At 35.7% G+C, this 19,146-nt stretch overlaps 1 protein-coding gene across 25 annotated transcripts in view; it reads left to right on the top strand.

Moving 5' to 3' along the window:
• The window catches only part of Robo2 (roundabout guidance receptor 2), a 1,494,745-nt gene that overhangs the window by 1,026,043 nt on the left and 449,556 nt on the right, over positions 1-19,146 (top strand). For all 25 annotated transcript variants that reach the window (XM_075955346.1, XM_075956172.1, XM_075954892.1 and 22 more), the window contains one exon: positions 11,048-11,374. In XM_075955346.1, coding sequence (XP_075811461.1) covers positions 11,048-11,374 — 327 coding nt within the window. The remainder of the gene's footprint in view (positions 1-11,047; positions 11,375-19,146) is intronic.

Raw genomic sequence — 19,146 nt, 5'->3', positions numbered from 1 at the left:
GAGCTCCGTGGGAAGTATTGCGGAGAGGATTAAGTCAGACTTACCTGGGGATCCATTAACTAAGTCCAGAATTACAACACTCTAAGTCAGTTCAATAATTTACACACAATTCAAAGACAGGGGCGTTCACTATTTTGTTCCATTTATGTTAGAAATTTATAAGAAAATAATATCATATGCCTTCTGAAGGCATGTAAATATGCACACATCTCTCTCACACACAGACACACACACACGCACACACACACACACACACACACACACACACACACACACACACTTGGTTTTTCAGTAAAGGACCACAGAACTTATTAACTACAGGATGGCCACTCTGTTCTTATGTTCACATACTTTCCATTTTCTTCACATTTTTTTTATTTGCTGCTCTTCTATAAAATATCACCGGTCAGAGTCTGATGCACTGAATATCAGACTGGGAAGTTCATATCCAGACCATATCCCACCCTAAGCTGTCTTCCTGTTGCTTTCCACACCACTGCAGCTCTAGGGCTCTTTTGGCCTTCCTGTCAGCCTCCTCCTTCCAGCTTTATCAAGATGATTTCTGTTTTCTACTCCTCTGGCTTTGATACAATAAACTTACATTTTCAGTGACTGAATGAAGTTAATTCAGTGCGCATGTTAATAACCTGCTCACTGCAAATCTAGGATGATCAATTTCACCTGCTCCCTCATTAGATAACACTTCAAAGTAAATGCACTGAGTGGAATACACCACTCCCCCCCATAAGTTTCCTGAAAAATGGCAGATGTTTTTGAGAGATCTGAAGAATTGGGTCTCTTAAAGTTCCATAGCGCACAATTCAAGTAGAGAAAAGATCATCTGAAGACATTTACAGCACCCTTTCTTGGTGCTTTTCTCTATTCAGTAGAAAAATAAGCTCCTTTTCTTACCTTCACACTGAATCATTTCACTGAAAATACCACTCAAGATTTTTGTTGCAGCAGTGATATTATCTGATAGTCATTTTCTTCTGAAACAGAAGACATGCTTTGGAAGGATATTTAAAGTTCTGCTAAAGCTCTCACTTTAAAAGCCTTCAAGAGATATCATTAATAGTAAAAGGTAAGACGAAAGTAGATCCCCAGATGAAACGTGCCCTGGCCATTAAGGTAATTCATATTCCTTATCTACTATCATAGTTCTAGTTTGTAGCCTAAAATCAGTCAGCCATTCACATAGCCTTACGATTGGTGGCTGTTCAGAATCATTGTGGTTTTCCAAATAAAGCTGTGGAAACGATTTTTTTCTAAAAAAAATGCTTAAATTATGTATTTTTATTATTTTAATGTGTTAAATGAAAGAAAATCAAGGGAATTTTGAACTCCAGTTATTTTTGTAGGCTCATGAGCATTTGAAAATCTTTGAAGCTGTTTTAGCATATATACTTTGTATTTAAAAACGTGGTGTCCTTTTAGCGTAGTGAACATTTTCTATTTGCTTCTGTGTGAAATAGTGTGAACTTGGATTTGTTTGCTGTAGAACTATGATACTATCGCATCCATTCAGGTTGGTCACCTGTGAAATCCATTCACTCTGAGTCTGAGAAGCAAAAACAATGTGATAATACAAGCTGTTTTCAATTAGTTCCCTTACAAGGCTCCTTTCCTTCCAAGGTACAGGCTTCAGCAAAGAATTTGAATATGTTGTTATACAATCTAAAGAAAGACTGAATTTAAGTCAGCCACTCCCACCATTCTCAAGAACACTTCATCCATTGGGATCACCATGGTGGTCCCCGTGGTGGATAATTTAGTTCATAAAGTATAGTTTTATTGTGAAATACACTGTATGGTATAGTTATAATTTAGACATTTCAAGAAAAAATATGTTGTAATGGGCAAAGAGTATAATTTCATTTTGTCCATTTCTTGAAACTACTAGTAAGGGCTAAACTGAGATGGAATTATAATATTGAACTTAATTCTATGCTATTTAAATCACACCAGTGAGCCTTTAGAAAATATGTATTGATGTCCTCTAAACCTCACTAAACTTCTGATGAAAATCTACGAAGACATAGACAGCGCTTAAAGATTACCTCCCCAGGGGTTTTACAGATTTTTCATGAAATCTCATTTATGTTGCTGGAGACATTTCTTAATAAAATACTTCAGATACTACACATATCTATTCATAAGAAAATGAGCACAATTTGCAAATAAGTTCTTTGACATTCCTAGGTAATAATACTTGCTACTAAAACCCTGTACATCTTGTTCATTGTAAGCTATAATGGCTAGTTTATATGGCTTTTATACATGTTTCAAATCAAAATTCCAATGGTCTGACCTCCCCTAAAATGAACATTCTTGGCTGATTGGTGCATTTATGTAATATAGTCATGGCGAACATGATGCTGTCATATTTAGAACTGTAGACAGCATATGACATAAGTTGATCCACCTGCTGAGCTTCAGAGGCTTGGCTCCTTTAGGATCCTGGGAAGTGTGTTACTCAGAGTGACTTTAGCTCACTGGGTAGCAATAGACAGCAGCAGATATTAAGAACACAGATGTACTCCTGTTACTTATTGAATGACTTCTTACTGTATCAAAAGGACTATATTCTATGAAACATAGTCTGCTGTCTGTACATAGTAACAGATTCCTCTCAGTACAGTGATAGAGGTTGTGATAATGAAACCATGGTACACCACAATAATAGACAATATTTACCAACTAATTGATTACCTAGCATTCAAAACATGGAGAAATAGCAGTATATTCAGCAACATTGTCTGTTTGACACCGCTGTGTACTGAAACAAGTAAACAAAAGGTTGGAGTGAGTGAGAAACTTGACATCCCATAGTTCTCTTCAGTTTACAGTTGAGTTATCATACTCATGGTGAAACATTATTAGCAGATCGGGTCTGCTGTTGGTAGACCTGATCATTCATCAGAGAGTCTTATGTATTTGTACCCCTTCTTTAGGTAACACCCTTCATTCCCTAGCTTAAGTATAATGTTGAGAAGAATAGACAAACTCTCAAGAGGTGGATGTTGGCTGAAAATAAGGAAGCGTCACATAATTGTTTTTTTAAGTTTGTGTGCTTCTCTGTGAGCCTGCACACATATATGATACCTTGCATGTGTGGTGAGAGGACAAGCCTTGGTTATGGTTCACACCGTCTAACATGTTTGAGATGTTTCAGGGGCATTGCCAGTCTTCACCACCCAGCTCCGTCTAAGATTTCTGGGATTTAAAACCATGTGCTGCCATGTCTGCCCTTGCATGACTTCTGGTCCTCACACTTTCAGTATAAGTGTTTCACACATTGAGCCATTATTCCCACCCCTAGTCGTCGTCTAAATACATGTTCATCTCTTCAATCTAAGGAATCTCATGCGTTTAACTCATGATAACATTATTATTTTTGTTCATAATTGAGCCAGTATTATTTCAAGGAACTGTCCGAATTATAATAATATTTTCAATTCTGTTATTTAAAACTCCCTCACTTATTACACAAGGAAAGAAATTTGTGTGCAATTTTAAACAGATTATCCAAGTTCATTTTGTCTTTATGATAAAGCATTTTACATTAGAAAAAAAATTAAGCATTCTAAGCAAATTTATAAAAACTAAATATTTAAAGAGTATATCACACAAGTTAAATATTTGTGATGATGGGAATAAGGATTTTAGATACTATCAGGTTTTTTTTTTTTAGTTATAGTCATGGAAATTAAAGGCACCGACACAGAATTATCAAGATATATTGCTTAGAAAGTAGAATAGGAGGCCAGAATAATATCAGTCTATTACGAATATATCGTGGCCATAAAATTGATGTCAATAGTTTTTAGAAAGCTAAACGTTATTATACAATTTAATGTATTTGAGATTGTTTCATCCTATTGTATTTTGCAAAGGCAATGCAGTTTTAAACCATGACACAGTATTATAAATATGATAATAAGAAACTAGATTTCAAAGATACAGGAATAAGGACTGGTTTTGTCAATATAAGGCAGGTCTGTCTAACCCATGAAGACCTCTGATTTGGTGGCAAATTACTCTTTAAAGAATATCTTCCACCATTAAGACGGATCGAATTGATTTGAAATTGGACTGGATGGATATCCAGCTGAATTCATTGTCTTCTCACTGAATTGTTGGAACATAAATGTATAAAATAGAAAGTTAATTTCTCTGGAGGAATATTACCCCTTAAATATCTGGGATAAATTCTAATCCATACATAAAGATTTCTCTTTAATGTTCCACAGATAATGTGCATATTCCCATGCGCTGCCATGCTTCTATACTCAGTCACCTACAGTTACTGATGGTAAGCTACACAAACTCTGCTCTAGCTGTGAAGGCTGTTATTTACCTGCCACCAGGGCTACATGCTTAGGGATCAATACCAACAAGAGATTAAAACTTTCCTAACAAAAGGTACTGAATAGGGCAAAAAAGTGTAGACAGGAGTAGGGAATGTATTTCAGATTCAATATTTCCAGCAATTTCTGTTAACAGTGGTAATTGAAATTCATTTGAGAAATTTAGAAAATGTTTTTTGAATCTTAGATTTAATCCATTTAATATAAACAAAAATGAAAATTTTGAAAAAAATTTACTCACCTTTTTAAAAATCATGAATTAAATATTTGCTTTTAAGATATGTCATACATTGCCAGGTTATCGTTGGCTAAAAGTATTCATCAAATGACTCAGAGGTCATGGGAGATGGCTCTGTGGGTAAAGTGTTTGCCTCTCACTCTAACATCCTGAATTCAGATATTTAGTTCTCATGTATAAGACTAGGCAAAGCAGTAGTTGTTAACATTCTCGGTGCTGCTGGGAAGAGACTGGTGGATACCTGGAACCCACTAACAAGTCCTCACAGTGCAAAGTCAACAGAACAAAATGAAGGACTGAACATTGCCTGGCAATTTAAGGTTTTATACTCCCTAAAGAGTTAATAAAACAGAGAACACATGAGGAAAAGTCACTCTGGAAGCTCAGAGTGCCCAGGTCTGGAAGAGGAAATCTCACTGCTATGTACATGGTTATTTTCTTGGTTCTTCACTATAAAATGTGAATCTGAGTCTGATTTTTGTTTAATGGCTAAGCCTTCTGTATAGCATTCTAGAAAATATGATATATGTAAGGACCTGCTGGATATCCTATTATGAAACTAGGTGCTTTGACAAATAAGTTGCCCATTGAATGATAAAAAGAATCATAAGAATCATGTTTCTTGTTGACAATTCATTTAATAAAAAGTTAGTTTGGCATCTACATTGAAATACAATATCTAAAGTAATATTTCTATGTCTCTATTTTGATATTGATTCTAGATTAAGCCTACCTTTAACTTCATAATTTAGTATATTATAGGGTAGCATCAAATATATTTCATGTACTTCCAGAGGTTAGGGGAAACATAAACATATCTAGGTATGGTCTTGATAGAGTTTTAGTAGTACTCAAATATAATAAATTTCTTACATGTATGCTATCCTGTTACAGAATGTCTAGAGGAAAATATTATCTTGACATCTTTTTTTCTACTCTTTGTATTCCATCAAGGGAGGCACACTGTGATGTAGTCTTCCTGAAATAAATGTAGCAAAAGTCATCATGGTTGATTTAGTGGAGTTATTCATGAATTCCAGCTTAATACTGATTATTACATGTGCTGATCAATGTAGCACCGGCTCACATTCTGTTTCTGAGAAAAATGTTGAATCGTGTTTATTCTGATGGCAGAATATAGAGCTATGAGTGGGTGGAATTAAATGTATCAAGCAATAAAACATGGATGTAAAATTTCTCCTCAGAAAAGAGACACTCTTGTCAATTTGCTCAGTGTTTTATGGACTGAATTTTGAAAGACTATTTATAATGGTTTACAGAGGAAAAATGATATATACTGACTACTTATTATCCTAATGACAGACTTGTCTTTAGTTTGTCTATAATCCATCTATCTATGTATCTATCAGCCATTTGCCTACCATCAAATTATCTACCTGTAATCTGTCATCTACCTATCTCTTTTAGTCTATGGAAAAAACTTAAATGAGATGTTCATGTTTGATTTATGCCACAAAAATGGGATAAGCAATAACATTAATAGTAGTTGAGTAATAACCTCTATCCTTCATTTCAAAATGCTGTTTCTTGCTTATTATAGTCATCAAAATGAGATGGAGATAATCCTCTAATATTCATCTGTAACTTAAATATTGTCATAATTGTAGTTACCTCCCTGGATCACTTTTACTAGTATAATAGTTTTATGGGAAACTGCTTTGTTTGAACAATGTGATTACTATAAATAAGAATGAATAATAGCATACATTTTAAGACAGAAAAAATTGAAACTTTGGAAATTCTGCTATCGGAAAAGAACTACCTACTCTGCTTCTAATTTGTAATGAAGTTCTTCTATAAGAAAAATCTCAGGACATTTTGAGAGTCACTGCTTGACCTGCAGATGTTCCAATTGTTGACAGAGATACTTGTTTTGTAAATTTAAAATAAGGCTAAGTTCTAAAAAAAAATACTGTTGTTCTACTGAATAATGAAGCAGGGGCATTTTACTTAAAAAATCCTGGAGTGAAATCAAGAAGCATACTTCTGGATGTTTGATTGTCATTATCGTATCATGTGACTGGCATCACTTCTGAGAAGGAAAGTCCTATAGTCCTTATCAGTAGTCCTTATCAGCTGTCAATCCAGAGTCAGTGAGCTCCCACAAGCATAGGTCAGCTGTTTCTGTGGGTTTTCCCATAATGGTTTTGACTACTTTGCTCATATTATTGCCTTCCCTCTCTTTAAATGTTCTCTGGGTGCTCAGCCCAATGCTTAGCTGTGTAGCTCTGTATTTGCTTCCATCATTTCCTGGATTGAGCCTGCTTGTTCGTTCCTGGCCACTTAGACCCAACATAATCACACAGAAACTATATTATTTGCAATATTGTTTGTCCAATAGCTTAAACATATTTCTGCCTTACTCCTATATCTTAAATTAACCCATTTCTATTAATCTGTCTATTGCCACATGGTTGTGGCTTACCAGCAAGGTTCCAGTGCGTCTGTCTCCAGTGGCTGTTACATGGATTCTCCCTGACTCTGCCTCCTCTCTCTATATATATCTCTTTCAGCCTGGCTTTACTCTGTTAAGCCGTTGGCCAAAAGCAGCTTCTTTATTAACCAATGGCAATAAAACATATTCATAGCATACATAACCTCTCATATCACTGGACAAAGACTCTATGATGATATTTAAAGTAGTCATCAATCTGACTACAGTGAAAGGGCAGTTCAGGCACTTTTTGCGATATTGCTGGGGTCTTAGCTGGGGTCATCCTTGAGGGTTCCTGGGAATTTCACTAGTGTCTCCTTTCTCACTAACCTCATATTGTCTCCCTCAATCAAGATAAGTTTTCTTTGCTCTGCCTTTCCGTCCTTCACCCAACTCGACCTTCCTGCTCACTCATGTTCTCCTTCCTGCTCCCCTTCTCCTCCCCACATTCCCCTATCACACTCCCCCCCCCCATGCTACTACTTTACTAAAGAGATCTTATCTATGTCCCCTTTCCCAGGGATCCATGTATGTATGTTTAAGGATGTCTGTCACATTACATATGAAAGATCTTTAGTTTCTTTTCTCTTCTTATGATCACTTCAGTTATGGAGACACCAATGATTATCCACAGCTTTCAACAATTCCTATCATCTTTCAGCACCTTTAAAAATTTCTATTTTCCTTCTTTATAATAGCTGGGATGAGATTAATAAAACATTTTAATTAAATTTGATTTCACAATTATCAATTGAGAAATGTAAAGATAATAGATTTAATGTTAGCTACAAGGACACTCTGGATTCTATAGCTATTGTTTTGTTTGCACCGCTGTCTGCTCAACAAGTGGGTTTGCGTATTTCCCATTAGTCTCTATTATTAACACTATTTTGAAATTAAAGTAATTTGTTTGAAATATGAAGAAAAGAGTTTGTGGGGCAATAAAAAGAGACATTTCAAGAGTTTTGAAATGTTTTGAAAAACAGGCATATATTGTTGGGCAGAGTTAGTCAATATTAAGTAGGAGCAGATGCTGAAAGTTTTTTTAGTCTCACAGCCCATGGCCCTTTCCTTTTCTCTCTTTCTCATATATTTTCTCCCCTTTCTTGACCCCTTCTTTCTTACTCCTTCCCTTTTGACTCCTCCTATTTCCACCAAATATTCTTTCTTTTCTAATAGAACTTCAAAGAAATTCTTAACTCATGGTCACACAAAACTGAATCCACTATAATGTGATGTGTATATCTCAGGAAATAATCTTTTTGAAAATGCCCTTTTAGACTTTTGAGGTCTGTAGTCACATTCTGATTTCTGTGATTTCTTCATCTTTATGTTCTGGCTGTTATACTTATTGGAGACCACAACATGTGTTAAAAGTCTGAAGCACTCTATATGGTCACTGCCCCCTGCACCACCCCTAAACACGGTATCGTATGGGATCCCCTCTGCGTTCTGTTGTCATTTCAGCCTTTGTCCGTGCTGTCGCAAAACCGAGTCCTTTGCATAAACCAAGCAGATTGATAGTTTTTCATAATTTAAAGGCCTACACCTCTCTGAAAACATAGTGAAGGAAATATCATACACCATCACTTATACCTATATTCCTGCCCCCTCAAAACACGAGTTTTTATATACAATTACAAATATTTCATAGAGGTACTTGAGTTTTATTTATTGATTCTCTCAAAACAAAATGTGACATTGCACTATCACAATTTAAGGTATTCATATAGAATCTTACATTTTCAATTACATCTTAAAATTGAAAATGTACTTTTATTAATTATTCTTGTAGATATTTATTTTACCCCATCTCTGTCTGAATGATGAGACTTTCCATTTTATTTTCTGCTCTAGTTAACTGTTGCAGGCCTGATAATTGCATTTAAAGTAAACAATTATAAATGAGGAAGACTTTCTGTAACACATCACTTGCTTTAAGGATACAGCCTACATTGCTGTGGTGCAAATTGGAATCCCTGTCCAAGTATATCACATAAATCAACTTTAAAATTTTGCACTGAAAATGTTGTTGTTGGCATCTGATGCTTACAGTCTATCTGTTCTTTTCTGAATCTGATGAAATAAAACTGGTAGTCCCCACCATTAAAGATATATTCTCTCCCTAAATGCAAAGGTAAACCCATGGCTAAATTAAGTTTCATTAATTGAATTAAAATATGTATTTGAATTGGCTTGAAAGTAGTTTAGAATTACTCTGAGATATATGACCTCTCTTTACAGAAAAGAAATTTGCAAATTTAGGTGATTGCTTAGAAAGTTGCAAATAAAAAAAATAAAAAAAAAGAAAGTTGCAAATAGCAAACTGTAAGGTGCTTCACTATAAATCATTATTATTATTTTTCCTGCATGGCTTTTGATTTTAGAATATACTTTTGATTCCTCTGCAAGACATCATCTGCAATATAGTAGAATGGTATCCAAAGCAGTGATTGTTTAAAAGTCAAAAGCATCTAGATGTTGTTTGAGACCAGTTGCCATTCTATCAGGAGACAAATATTTGCTTGCCAGCCCTCATGTTGGGTCGTTCATAAATGCATGTAACATTAGCTCCATGGCTTGCACAGAAACATCGATAACTAATCAAATACATTTTAAAAACAAAACAAAGAATCTCAGAAGTATCTAAAATAGAACATAACACATAATTTTGATCTTCAAAATGCCAGATATTATATTTATATCATTTAATGGCTAAATATTTATTTTATCACTAGAATGTTATTGTGCATATAGCAATATATTTACTGTAGATACTGCAAAATACCTAGTTACTTTATAAATTAAGAGGATTATTTATCTCTCAGTTTCATAGAACCAACTCATAGACCTAAGTGAGGGCATACTGTCTGCATCACAGAATACTAAGTGGTATAATGATCTGTGAATATAGATCAAAAGGAAAGACAGGTAGTGAGAGACAGTCAGAGGTCACACTGTCACTGTTATAACAATTCACTTTTGCACAAACAAACTCAGTTTGTAATAACAAAAACAGCCTCTTCCAACAATGATATCCACAGTTCTGTAATTATTCTTAATCAGGCCATATGTCTTACAGGTAACCATTATCTTAAATTTACCACCTTGGAGACCAAACTTCCAGCACATTTACCCTCTGAGAACAGACAGCATTCAGATAACTGCATGGCCTATCAATTTTACCCTATGGTGAAATACTAAAATTCTATATGTATTTATGTTAAGATATCAGAGATGTTTCTTCCACTACAAGATCATGTCTGAAGGTTAGATTTTATTTGATTACTTAATTAATTAGTTAATACTTGGACTTTCAAGGGGCATTTGCCTGTATTGCTGTCTATCTTTTATACTGGAAGCTAATGTGTGTGTGTGTGTGTTTGCGTGTGCATGTATGTGTGCGTGTATAAGTGTCTATACACTGGCTGATCATGTTACTGCACCTTCAGTTCAGTGTGCATGTAGAATGAAAGTCACATATCTTAGACTAGCTTGAAACTTTGCAGCCACATCATGTATCATGTCCTTTCTGATTGAGCAATGTGCTGTGTACACTGTCTGGTTTTTCTGGTCTTTGCCCATGGTGTTGGGCTTGTTCACTTGGGTTGTTCTCTTATTGAACAGTACGTATTAAGAGAACAAAAAAATAAGTCAGTCCTATTCCCCTTGGTCCTCATTTCAAAATGTGGATCCACCCAAGGAGATTAGAGGTTCTCTCCACTTTTGTTTGCCATTTTTATGGAGCACGTTAAGTTTGATCACTAAGATTAACATTAATTTATTTTTATATTAATGTACAAAAGTGTTGAGATGATTTAGAGATGTATATAAAGCCAAAAGTGTAAATGTAAATGAAACAGTGTATCTGGTTATTCCATTAAATACTTGAAAATGTTTAGCCCTATGAGTATGAATATAGATGAAACATACAATATAGATAAGAAAGGTGTTAAACTTGACTTCTTGTCTCATGTTTTGCAGGATCTCGTCTTCGTCAGGAAGACTTTCCCCCCAGGATTGTAGAACACCCTTCTGATGTAATTGTCTCCAAGGGAGAGCCCACGACTCTGAACTGTAAAGCAGAGGGCCGGCCAACTCCCACCATTGAATGGTACAAGGACGGCGAGAGGGTGGAGACAGACAAGGATGACCCCAGGTCTCACAGGATGCTTCTGCCCAGCGGATCCTTATTCTTTTTGCGAATTGTGCATGGGCGCAGAAGTAAACCTGATGAAGGGAGCTACGTTTGTGTTGCAAGGAACTATCTTGGTGAAGCAGTGAGTCGGAACGCATCTCTGGAAGTGGCATGTAAGTAAACACCGTGAGCCTCATGTGCACGCGCATTCCACTTGACATTAGTAAGTTCGGTTGTGTCTTATTGATGTGTAGAACCTATAAAGTAAAGCAAATGAAATGCTATAGAACCTTTGCTTCTCTGAAGAAATATGGTTAAAGTACCATCAGTATAAGTACTGCAACAATTTTATTCACATCAAATTAGTATGAGGTAGTTTAAGGTCTATGCTGCTATATCATAGCAATAAGACTTGCATGATGCTACTCTTATTGAAAATTTGAATTATTGATGAACTACATAATGGATTATCACTGTTGCTTATGTTAAAATCAAAAGTTCATGTATAACATGTCAGAAATGCAGACATAAATCCAATATTGCACATGATTCTGCTACTGACATATATATACATATGTACATTATACAGTGCATATAAACAGTAGATACAGAAGGGAGACGATACCATCAACTATAATGGTAACTATTTTTTTTAGTAAGCTTCATCAAAGAAGAGCTTGCTATGCCATTTCAGAGTTTCTGATTTTTACTCAATCTTAATAATCAAAAGAGATAACAACTTCCTCTATCTGCACTTTTTTTCTATTTATTTATTTGCCATCCCTGCCAACAGAAATAAAGATATTAGTTCCTGGCTTCTATTTAAGCAGAGACTCCATTGACTTTGAGGGTGGTGTGTGAAAGACTGATTTTAGGATTAGGGGTTGTGATTTAAGCTCTATATCTAGGTTGTGATTTAAGCTCTATATCTATACACTTTGCTCGCAGCTTTCTTGTTTTATAAAAAAGTTTCATGTGCTGTGAACTGTGCATGAGACAACAGCAAATGTTCCATGTAGAGAAGGTGCTGGGAAAGCATTAGGGATCTTAGGTCCTCTTGCTGAAGTCAGTGCATTCTATGTGGCATCACAGCAGATTAGAAGGCTTATGTGCAGCGAGTTGAGACTTGCAGCAACCTGCCAGTGTCTTTGTAGCTGGAATGAAAGTAGTCTTTATCTAACTTAACTATCTTGGTGAAGCTCTTGCTCCCAAGTCATCTCTCTTCTGGTTTAGAGTTTCATTCCACAAACCACGAACTACCTATTTTTCCCATTAATATACTTCTTTCTGAAACTTTTGCCCATATCAAAATATTTTATTGCTAAATTCTATTGATTTGGCCTTCCATGTTTCTTTATAGTGTGACTGGGATTGTCCTGCCGTGTTTTAAGGACTCAGAGCCCATCACTGCTACATGATTAAGGTGTGGCAAATGAACTAATGATTTCAAGAACAGATCTTGACACTTTGAACTTTTGCTCTTAAGAGATTCTTCTGCACGTCTAGAACCCTGCAAACAAACAGACATTTTTGATGAATGAAAAATGAAGACACTTTATTTTTTTCATAAAATAACCTTTTTTTTCTATCCAGCAACCAAGAACCACTTTACTCTGTCTAATTTCACTTCAATACATAAAAGTTTATCAAAATTGGCTGGTAATCTCTTTGTAGGAGAGTCATGAACATTACTCTTGGGTCATAGCTTTGTTAAAATTGATCCTCAAATGCATGCATCTTTTATTTCATCTGAAGGAATTATTGTCTTTCCTAATTAAATCATAAATAATGAATTTATTTTCAGAGAAAAATATTAAGGCATGATTCTTTCCCACATAATATGACAGTTGCATTTTTTAATGTAGAAATAATGAACTTGAAGAAATGCTCAAATTACTCAAAATCTCAAAAGGAAATATAAGACTTCCAAATTGCATTTTCTAGTGAATACAATTCTTTCTTTTAATGCCATGTCAACAGTTTGTGGCACTTGAAGCTACCAAAGATCATACCATACTCATTTATTTGTTGCAATTTTTTCCCATTACTTTGCCAGTCTTCTCTATGTTATTGTGAATTTCAGAACATAAATCTGAAATGCTGAACCAAGAAATTCCTACTCTCCCCTCAATATGCTAAGGGAAAGGAATAAAGAAGATATTCCAATCTATTGCCAGAGTTCAGAATACCCTTCAGAGGACCAATATATAAAAATTTTATAGTAGATTAGATAGAGAAAAAAATCACCAGTTAAGTAATATAGGAAAAGGATCCTAATAAGGGCCGCATTATTTAAGCTCTGTTGTTAATTCCATGTGATGCCTTGGAGGAAAACTGAAGTTGGACATCATGTTGCTATAGGGAAAGGAAGAGTTAAAGAACATATAGACCTGCTCGGCATCAGAGAGCTTGCTAGAGGCTGTTCGGAAAGAATAAGTTGGAAAAGAGGGGATGTGCTGAATCACAACCTCTATGTGGTTTCATTACGTGCAAGGGAGTCTTTGACAGAGAACTGGTGATTACATTACTGGGATGATGAATGGAGGCGAGAGGAGTTATGCTGTCAAGTAGCCCAGAAAAGGCTTCTTCTTACATTTTAAACTGAAAAGCAAAAGCTGGGTGAGAGGAGATGGTTAGAAATAAACCTGAGAACTCCACCGCATGCCATGTTACTGGTTATGACCAGTTTTCAAGATGGTGTGCGTCTTTCAAATATTTTTGTGTCTCAGTTTCTGCATCTGTAGGTTCACCATTCATGAAATTAGAGTGCACAGAAGAACATCTATGGGCGTGAGAGTTCACTTGGGTTGTATGCTTTGATATGTCTGTGAGCTAACAAGGTTAAAATGCTTAATGTTCCATTATAAAATAGCTTCTTAAATTTAGCAAAGTCATTTCCTAATAAAGCTTGATGCCCCAGAGGTAAGGAAAAGTAGAGGAGGCTGCCTAGGTAGGCTGTCAGCAGTGAACCTTTTCCTTGGATTAAGTAGTCACTGATCATGTGAATAAGAAAGGAGTTTGGGTATGGGAGGTATGGTAGAGAATAGGTGTCAGAGTAACAGGGAATATTGAAGTGACAAGAAAAAAAAAATGTTTTCAAATAAAGTAGGTGGCAAATAAAAGCAACCAATGGTGGGAGGATACCGTGGGCTTAAAGGGGTAGATGGTGGCACAGCAAATGGCTGTGTGGCTAGAAGGAAGCTACGCGTGCCGAATGGGGAAGCTGGAGCGAACTCAGCATCTCTACAACTGAGTGTGGATTCCTTCTACAAAGGAAGTTTGGAAGTAGCTCTGGGCTTTGCCCAGAGCAAGGAAGAGCTTCCTGTCTGTCAGCCCTCGTGATAAGCCATGATTATTGATAAAGCAGTATAAAAAATTTTGATTCTTTTTGCTTCACCTTGATTTTTATTTTAAATGCTATATATTGTGTCTGTCATATGTGAAAATCCGAATTCTGTGGTTAACCATCAGTCATCTATCTTGATTTCATGTGTGGAAACCTTCTCTATGTTATACTATATTCTTTCCTTCACTCCTGTTCCCTCTCCCATCTCTCTCTGTCTCTCTCTATCTCTCTCTCTCTCCTTTCTTCAGCAATATAGTGGGCAAGTGCAGAAAGGTAACAGAAAAAAATATTCATGGCCAAATATTGCTATGGAGAGTTGAATCACTCAATAATTTTATTATTGTTGTGTGCTTTTTGTTTGTTTGTTTTAAGCATATTTAAGGGGAAAAGAAGAGTAATTCAGAAAGTTTTTTCAACTCACGTGAATTTGAGGTGGGTCTTTAGGCAGAAAGTGATTTTAAATGGAAAGAAAACATAATCACAAGGCACCAGCAAGAGGCCTGGCACTCGGGAAGTTAATAGGTGGTTTTCCAATGACACCTCGGGGAGCTCCAGGCACAGAGGTGCAGATACGATTTCAGTTCCCAACAAGTGCTGTGTTGTATGGAGCAAAAGGAGTGGGAGGTCCTTTGCTGAGACCCAGCATAGCTGCATGAGATGCAGCCAGCCTGGTGGCCTCAAGAGATGGCAGCTGTAGCCCCAGGTGGTAAATATAGGACGGCAGCTTGATCTATCGACCAAGGGAAGAGGGGTTCTGGGCTAAATGAAAATTCATGAAAAATTGATGAAGTCCCCAGATTATTTTTTTTTCCGTTTCCCTTTCTCGACACTACGCTTGTGCAGAGAATAAATTAACGAGGTGATAAACATTCTAAAGCTGGGGGCTTCTGGTTCAAAGTTCAGAGATACTTGGGAAAAAAACGGCTTTGTTTTTTTATGTTTTCTGTTTGTTTGTCTTTTCCCACTGCTTACTTTAAAGGCAAATACAGAACTTTTCAAATTGCCTTTGTTTTGGTAAGTTCAGAAAAGCTAAATCTAAATATTCAAATGAAGGCTTTTGGTTTGATCCTCAAGAGAAAACATACATGATTCCTAAATCCAGTTGGAGTATGAGTATGAATTCCATGAGGCAAGATTGTTTGCTCTTCGTTATTTCTTCTTTTCCTCCTCCCAGTAGCCCCTTTCCCCTAGTGTTCTCCATGTAGCAATACTCAGGCTCCGGGAACATAATTCAGAGAAGGATAAGGCGCTGCATTATTTATAGATCACAGATTGCTAGAATAACAAGCTGCACAATAGTCCTGATTGTTTTAAATCTACCACTAAATTGCTATTTTATTTGTACAAAGAAGAATGGGTACATGCATGGATGAACTTTGCTGTGAGAGGGAACAGTTGCCCTGAAAATGAACACAAGGTAACCTGTTAACTTCAGTCCTACAAGCTGGCATGTATGGAGGTTTTCATGTGCTTGATTTTATTTTGACTGTGGGTAAAATTTATCCAGGGAGAATGGTTTTATTCTTCGTAAAGATTTAAGACAATTTAAATTAAAAAGAACTTAAATTTAAGCAATGCAGAGCTCCTTGAATTTTATTTTATTTTATTTTATTTTTTGCTTGTTTTCGTTTTGACAAATGGTTTTACTGTGTATTCCAGGGTGGTCTCAAACTCCCAACCACCTTTCCTCAGCCTGTCAAATGCCACCACACATGACAAAAATTGTTTAGTGAGATTTTATCCATATAGCATGTCTTTAAAAGTTCAATATATATCTTTTGATGATTTAAATACATGTATTTGCAGGATGTCAACATCAACACCATAATCTAAGATAAGCTATTTTGAAATTTAAAAGATTTTTATGCCAATTAACGTGCAATCCCCAATCTTCCGAAACCTTCCTCCCTTAACCCAACAGAAATATTTAGCTACTATCTGTCCCTATAAACACTTATGAAAGGTAATTCTATGCAATAACTTATATACTTCTAATGCCTATAATTCAACAGAATGGCACATGCCAATTCTCCTTTTACACATGGCTTTCTTTTTCTCATAATAACTTGAACATATCTTTCCAGTCTGACCAGAGGAGGCCAAAAATGTCCTATAATTACTTACAGTAGGTATACTCCTTTTGCACTTGAGCCAGTCTTTAGTAAAAAGTAGAAGATTTTTTATGTTTAATTCTTTTTCTATATAGAAATCTATAACATCTTGTAATTCAGTGGCTAAGGACTAAGGTTAATTGCACTGCTGACATATTTTTAGTACTGAGAATGAAATTGTCTTTTTCTGAGGAAATTCCCCAAAGCAAAAGCATCCTAGTTGTGTCGTTCTTCATAGGAGATATCCTTGCTTTTTTGTTCTTTAGAAGTTACATATACATCTTTGCTAAAGTTACGTAAGCAATACTGTGTGAGAGAAAAATAGAGTCTCAGCCTGAGATAGCTTTTGGAATATCACAGTCTCTCAGTAGCCTTCTCTCTCAGACATCAGCAGTTGACTGTCTCGTGGTTTAGGGTACTATGGCAAGGTGGAAGAAAGAAATGTCTTATACAAAATATACTTGAATTTTCTGTAGCTCTAGAAAGTCTATGGTCACATAGCCAATATAGGTCTGTTTTGGTAAACACTGCCTACTTTCTAATTCCTATAAAGGTTCTTCCTGAAGACTAATCACATTCTATATGCCTTATCTTAGAAGAAATCTAATCTTATGGATTGGTTTATTTTTTAAGTTTACAAACTTTCTTTAAAATTTTTCCAAAATAAAAACATCTTATACTTATTGGAATTTTTTAGCTCGTTAATTTTAGAAGAACACAGAAATTTAGATGGTAGTTTTTGATTTGGGAGGGAATTCATACAGAAACTGTAAGAATCACTGACTGTTTTGAAACAGAGGTTTGAACCCCGTTAGTACTAATTGCTGTGTTTTTCTTTCTTATTATTGCTTTGATTTTCTTTTTGTTCTTTTGTTTATTTTGTTTTGTTTTGGGTTTTTTGTCTGCTTATTTGTTAAATGGAAACTCCACTATTGTGTGATATCTACCAGAGAAGACTACTTGGACACATGTTTAAACCTTTTTTACCTAGCTAGCCAGAGGATACATTGGGTGTTTGAGATCCCAGTTTACCGCCAGGCCTTTCTCAGACAAAAACCAACTTCAATTATCAAGAATAGTCAGCCAGAAGCACAAATACAGAAGCCAAAATAGTAAGGCTAGTACAATTAGAGACTTTCCAAGGAAATTGATGAAATAGGTCTTTGTTTTTAATTTGGCTGGTTATACTGAATACATGCTGAGTTTTATTGCCTGAATGGTTCTTCCATCATGGAGTAAGGTGTGCTATTGTCTTAGGGCCTGTTTAAGCTACCAGCGAAAATAACCCTTTACCACTTGCCTGTTCATTGATGTAGGCTTCTTATATAATTGACCTTAAAAAATCCAGAATGTGAACACGTGTCTGGATTTTAAGCAGAAAGAAAAACCTGCATGGTGGATGCCATGGGAATACTGTGTAAGTATGACTTAGAAACTGGACTTAAATTAACGTTCAAGTATAAAAGCAACTCTTTCGTCATTCATACTTCTATCTGGAAATTAAGTCAATATCAAGGCTGAAGTATTTAGCATTTCTGATGACAATAATTACATTTTTGTGTTCAGTTATCTTACATCTATGTCTGTATAAAGACTTGAAATATCTTTTGCTTTTGATCACATAAGGTGTATTTGGTATAAACCATCTTGTGTGAATCTGCTTGCTTCATTTCTCTTCTTGCTTTTATCTGCTTATTTTTATTGAATGAGAACATTCGAATGTTTCTCATAACTCCTTTTCAAAGTCTTCATTGGATTCTTGAGTTGTTAGGAGTAAGGATTCACACACTTGATGGTCCCTTATTTTTGTGGAATTGTCATTCAATGGCAATATCCATCTGTGGTGGACAGGCAAGCCCTCAGGCAGAGCATGCACAAGGAGTTAAGAGTGGCCCAAGATGGCTTCTGGATTGCTAGAAGTTCAGGGAGGTCATACAAAAGTAAAAAAAAAAAAAAAGAAGAAGAAGAAGACCTACTTTGGAGAAAACAGCTTTATTAGTTTTGTTATAGACTGAGAGCACAGAGGGGTAGATATTGATGTTAACTAAATGTTTTAAAGAACTTTCCCTTCCTTCGAAGGTATTAGGATTCCCCCTCATATGGAGTATGTGTTGGCAGTAAAAGAAGCACACTTTTTGACTACATTGAAGGAGTGAGGCAGAAGAGTCTGTGCTACAGGTTCCTATTTGACAGGCTGAGAGCTGCACTAAGTTGACAAATTAAAGCCATATTAGGAAAGGGGGGTGAATTTCAATAAAGGATTGAAAGATTTTTTTAAATGAATTCATGCTCAGCAAAGACATAATTTAATGTGTTCTGTTTTCATATGACTGCCTTATAAATGCTATAAAGACATACATGAGCTAAGGTATAGATTTGAAAAAAAAGAGTCAAAAGAGTTTTTGAATAGATCTAGAGACGCTCTTTGGCAAGATGATATAATACTTCAAATGGTTTAGAATATTTATTTAAGTGGTATATTTTTATC

The sequence above is a fragment of the Microtus pennsylvanicus genome, chromosome 1 (assembly GCF_037038515.1).
Source record: "Microtus pennsylvanicus isolate mMicPen1 chromosome 1, mMicPen1.hap1, whole genome shotgun sequence".
Taxonomy (NCBI): Eukaryota; Metazoa; Chordata; class Mammalia; order Rodentia; family Cricetidae; genus Microtus; species Microtus pennsylvanicus.
Note: the sequence above shows the minus strand (reverse complement) of the source record. Positions and strands in the feature narration are given on the sequence as shown.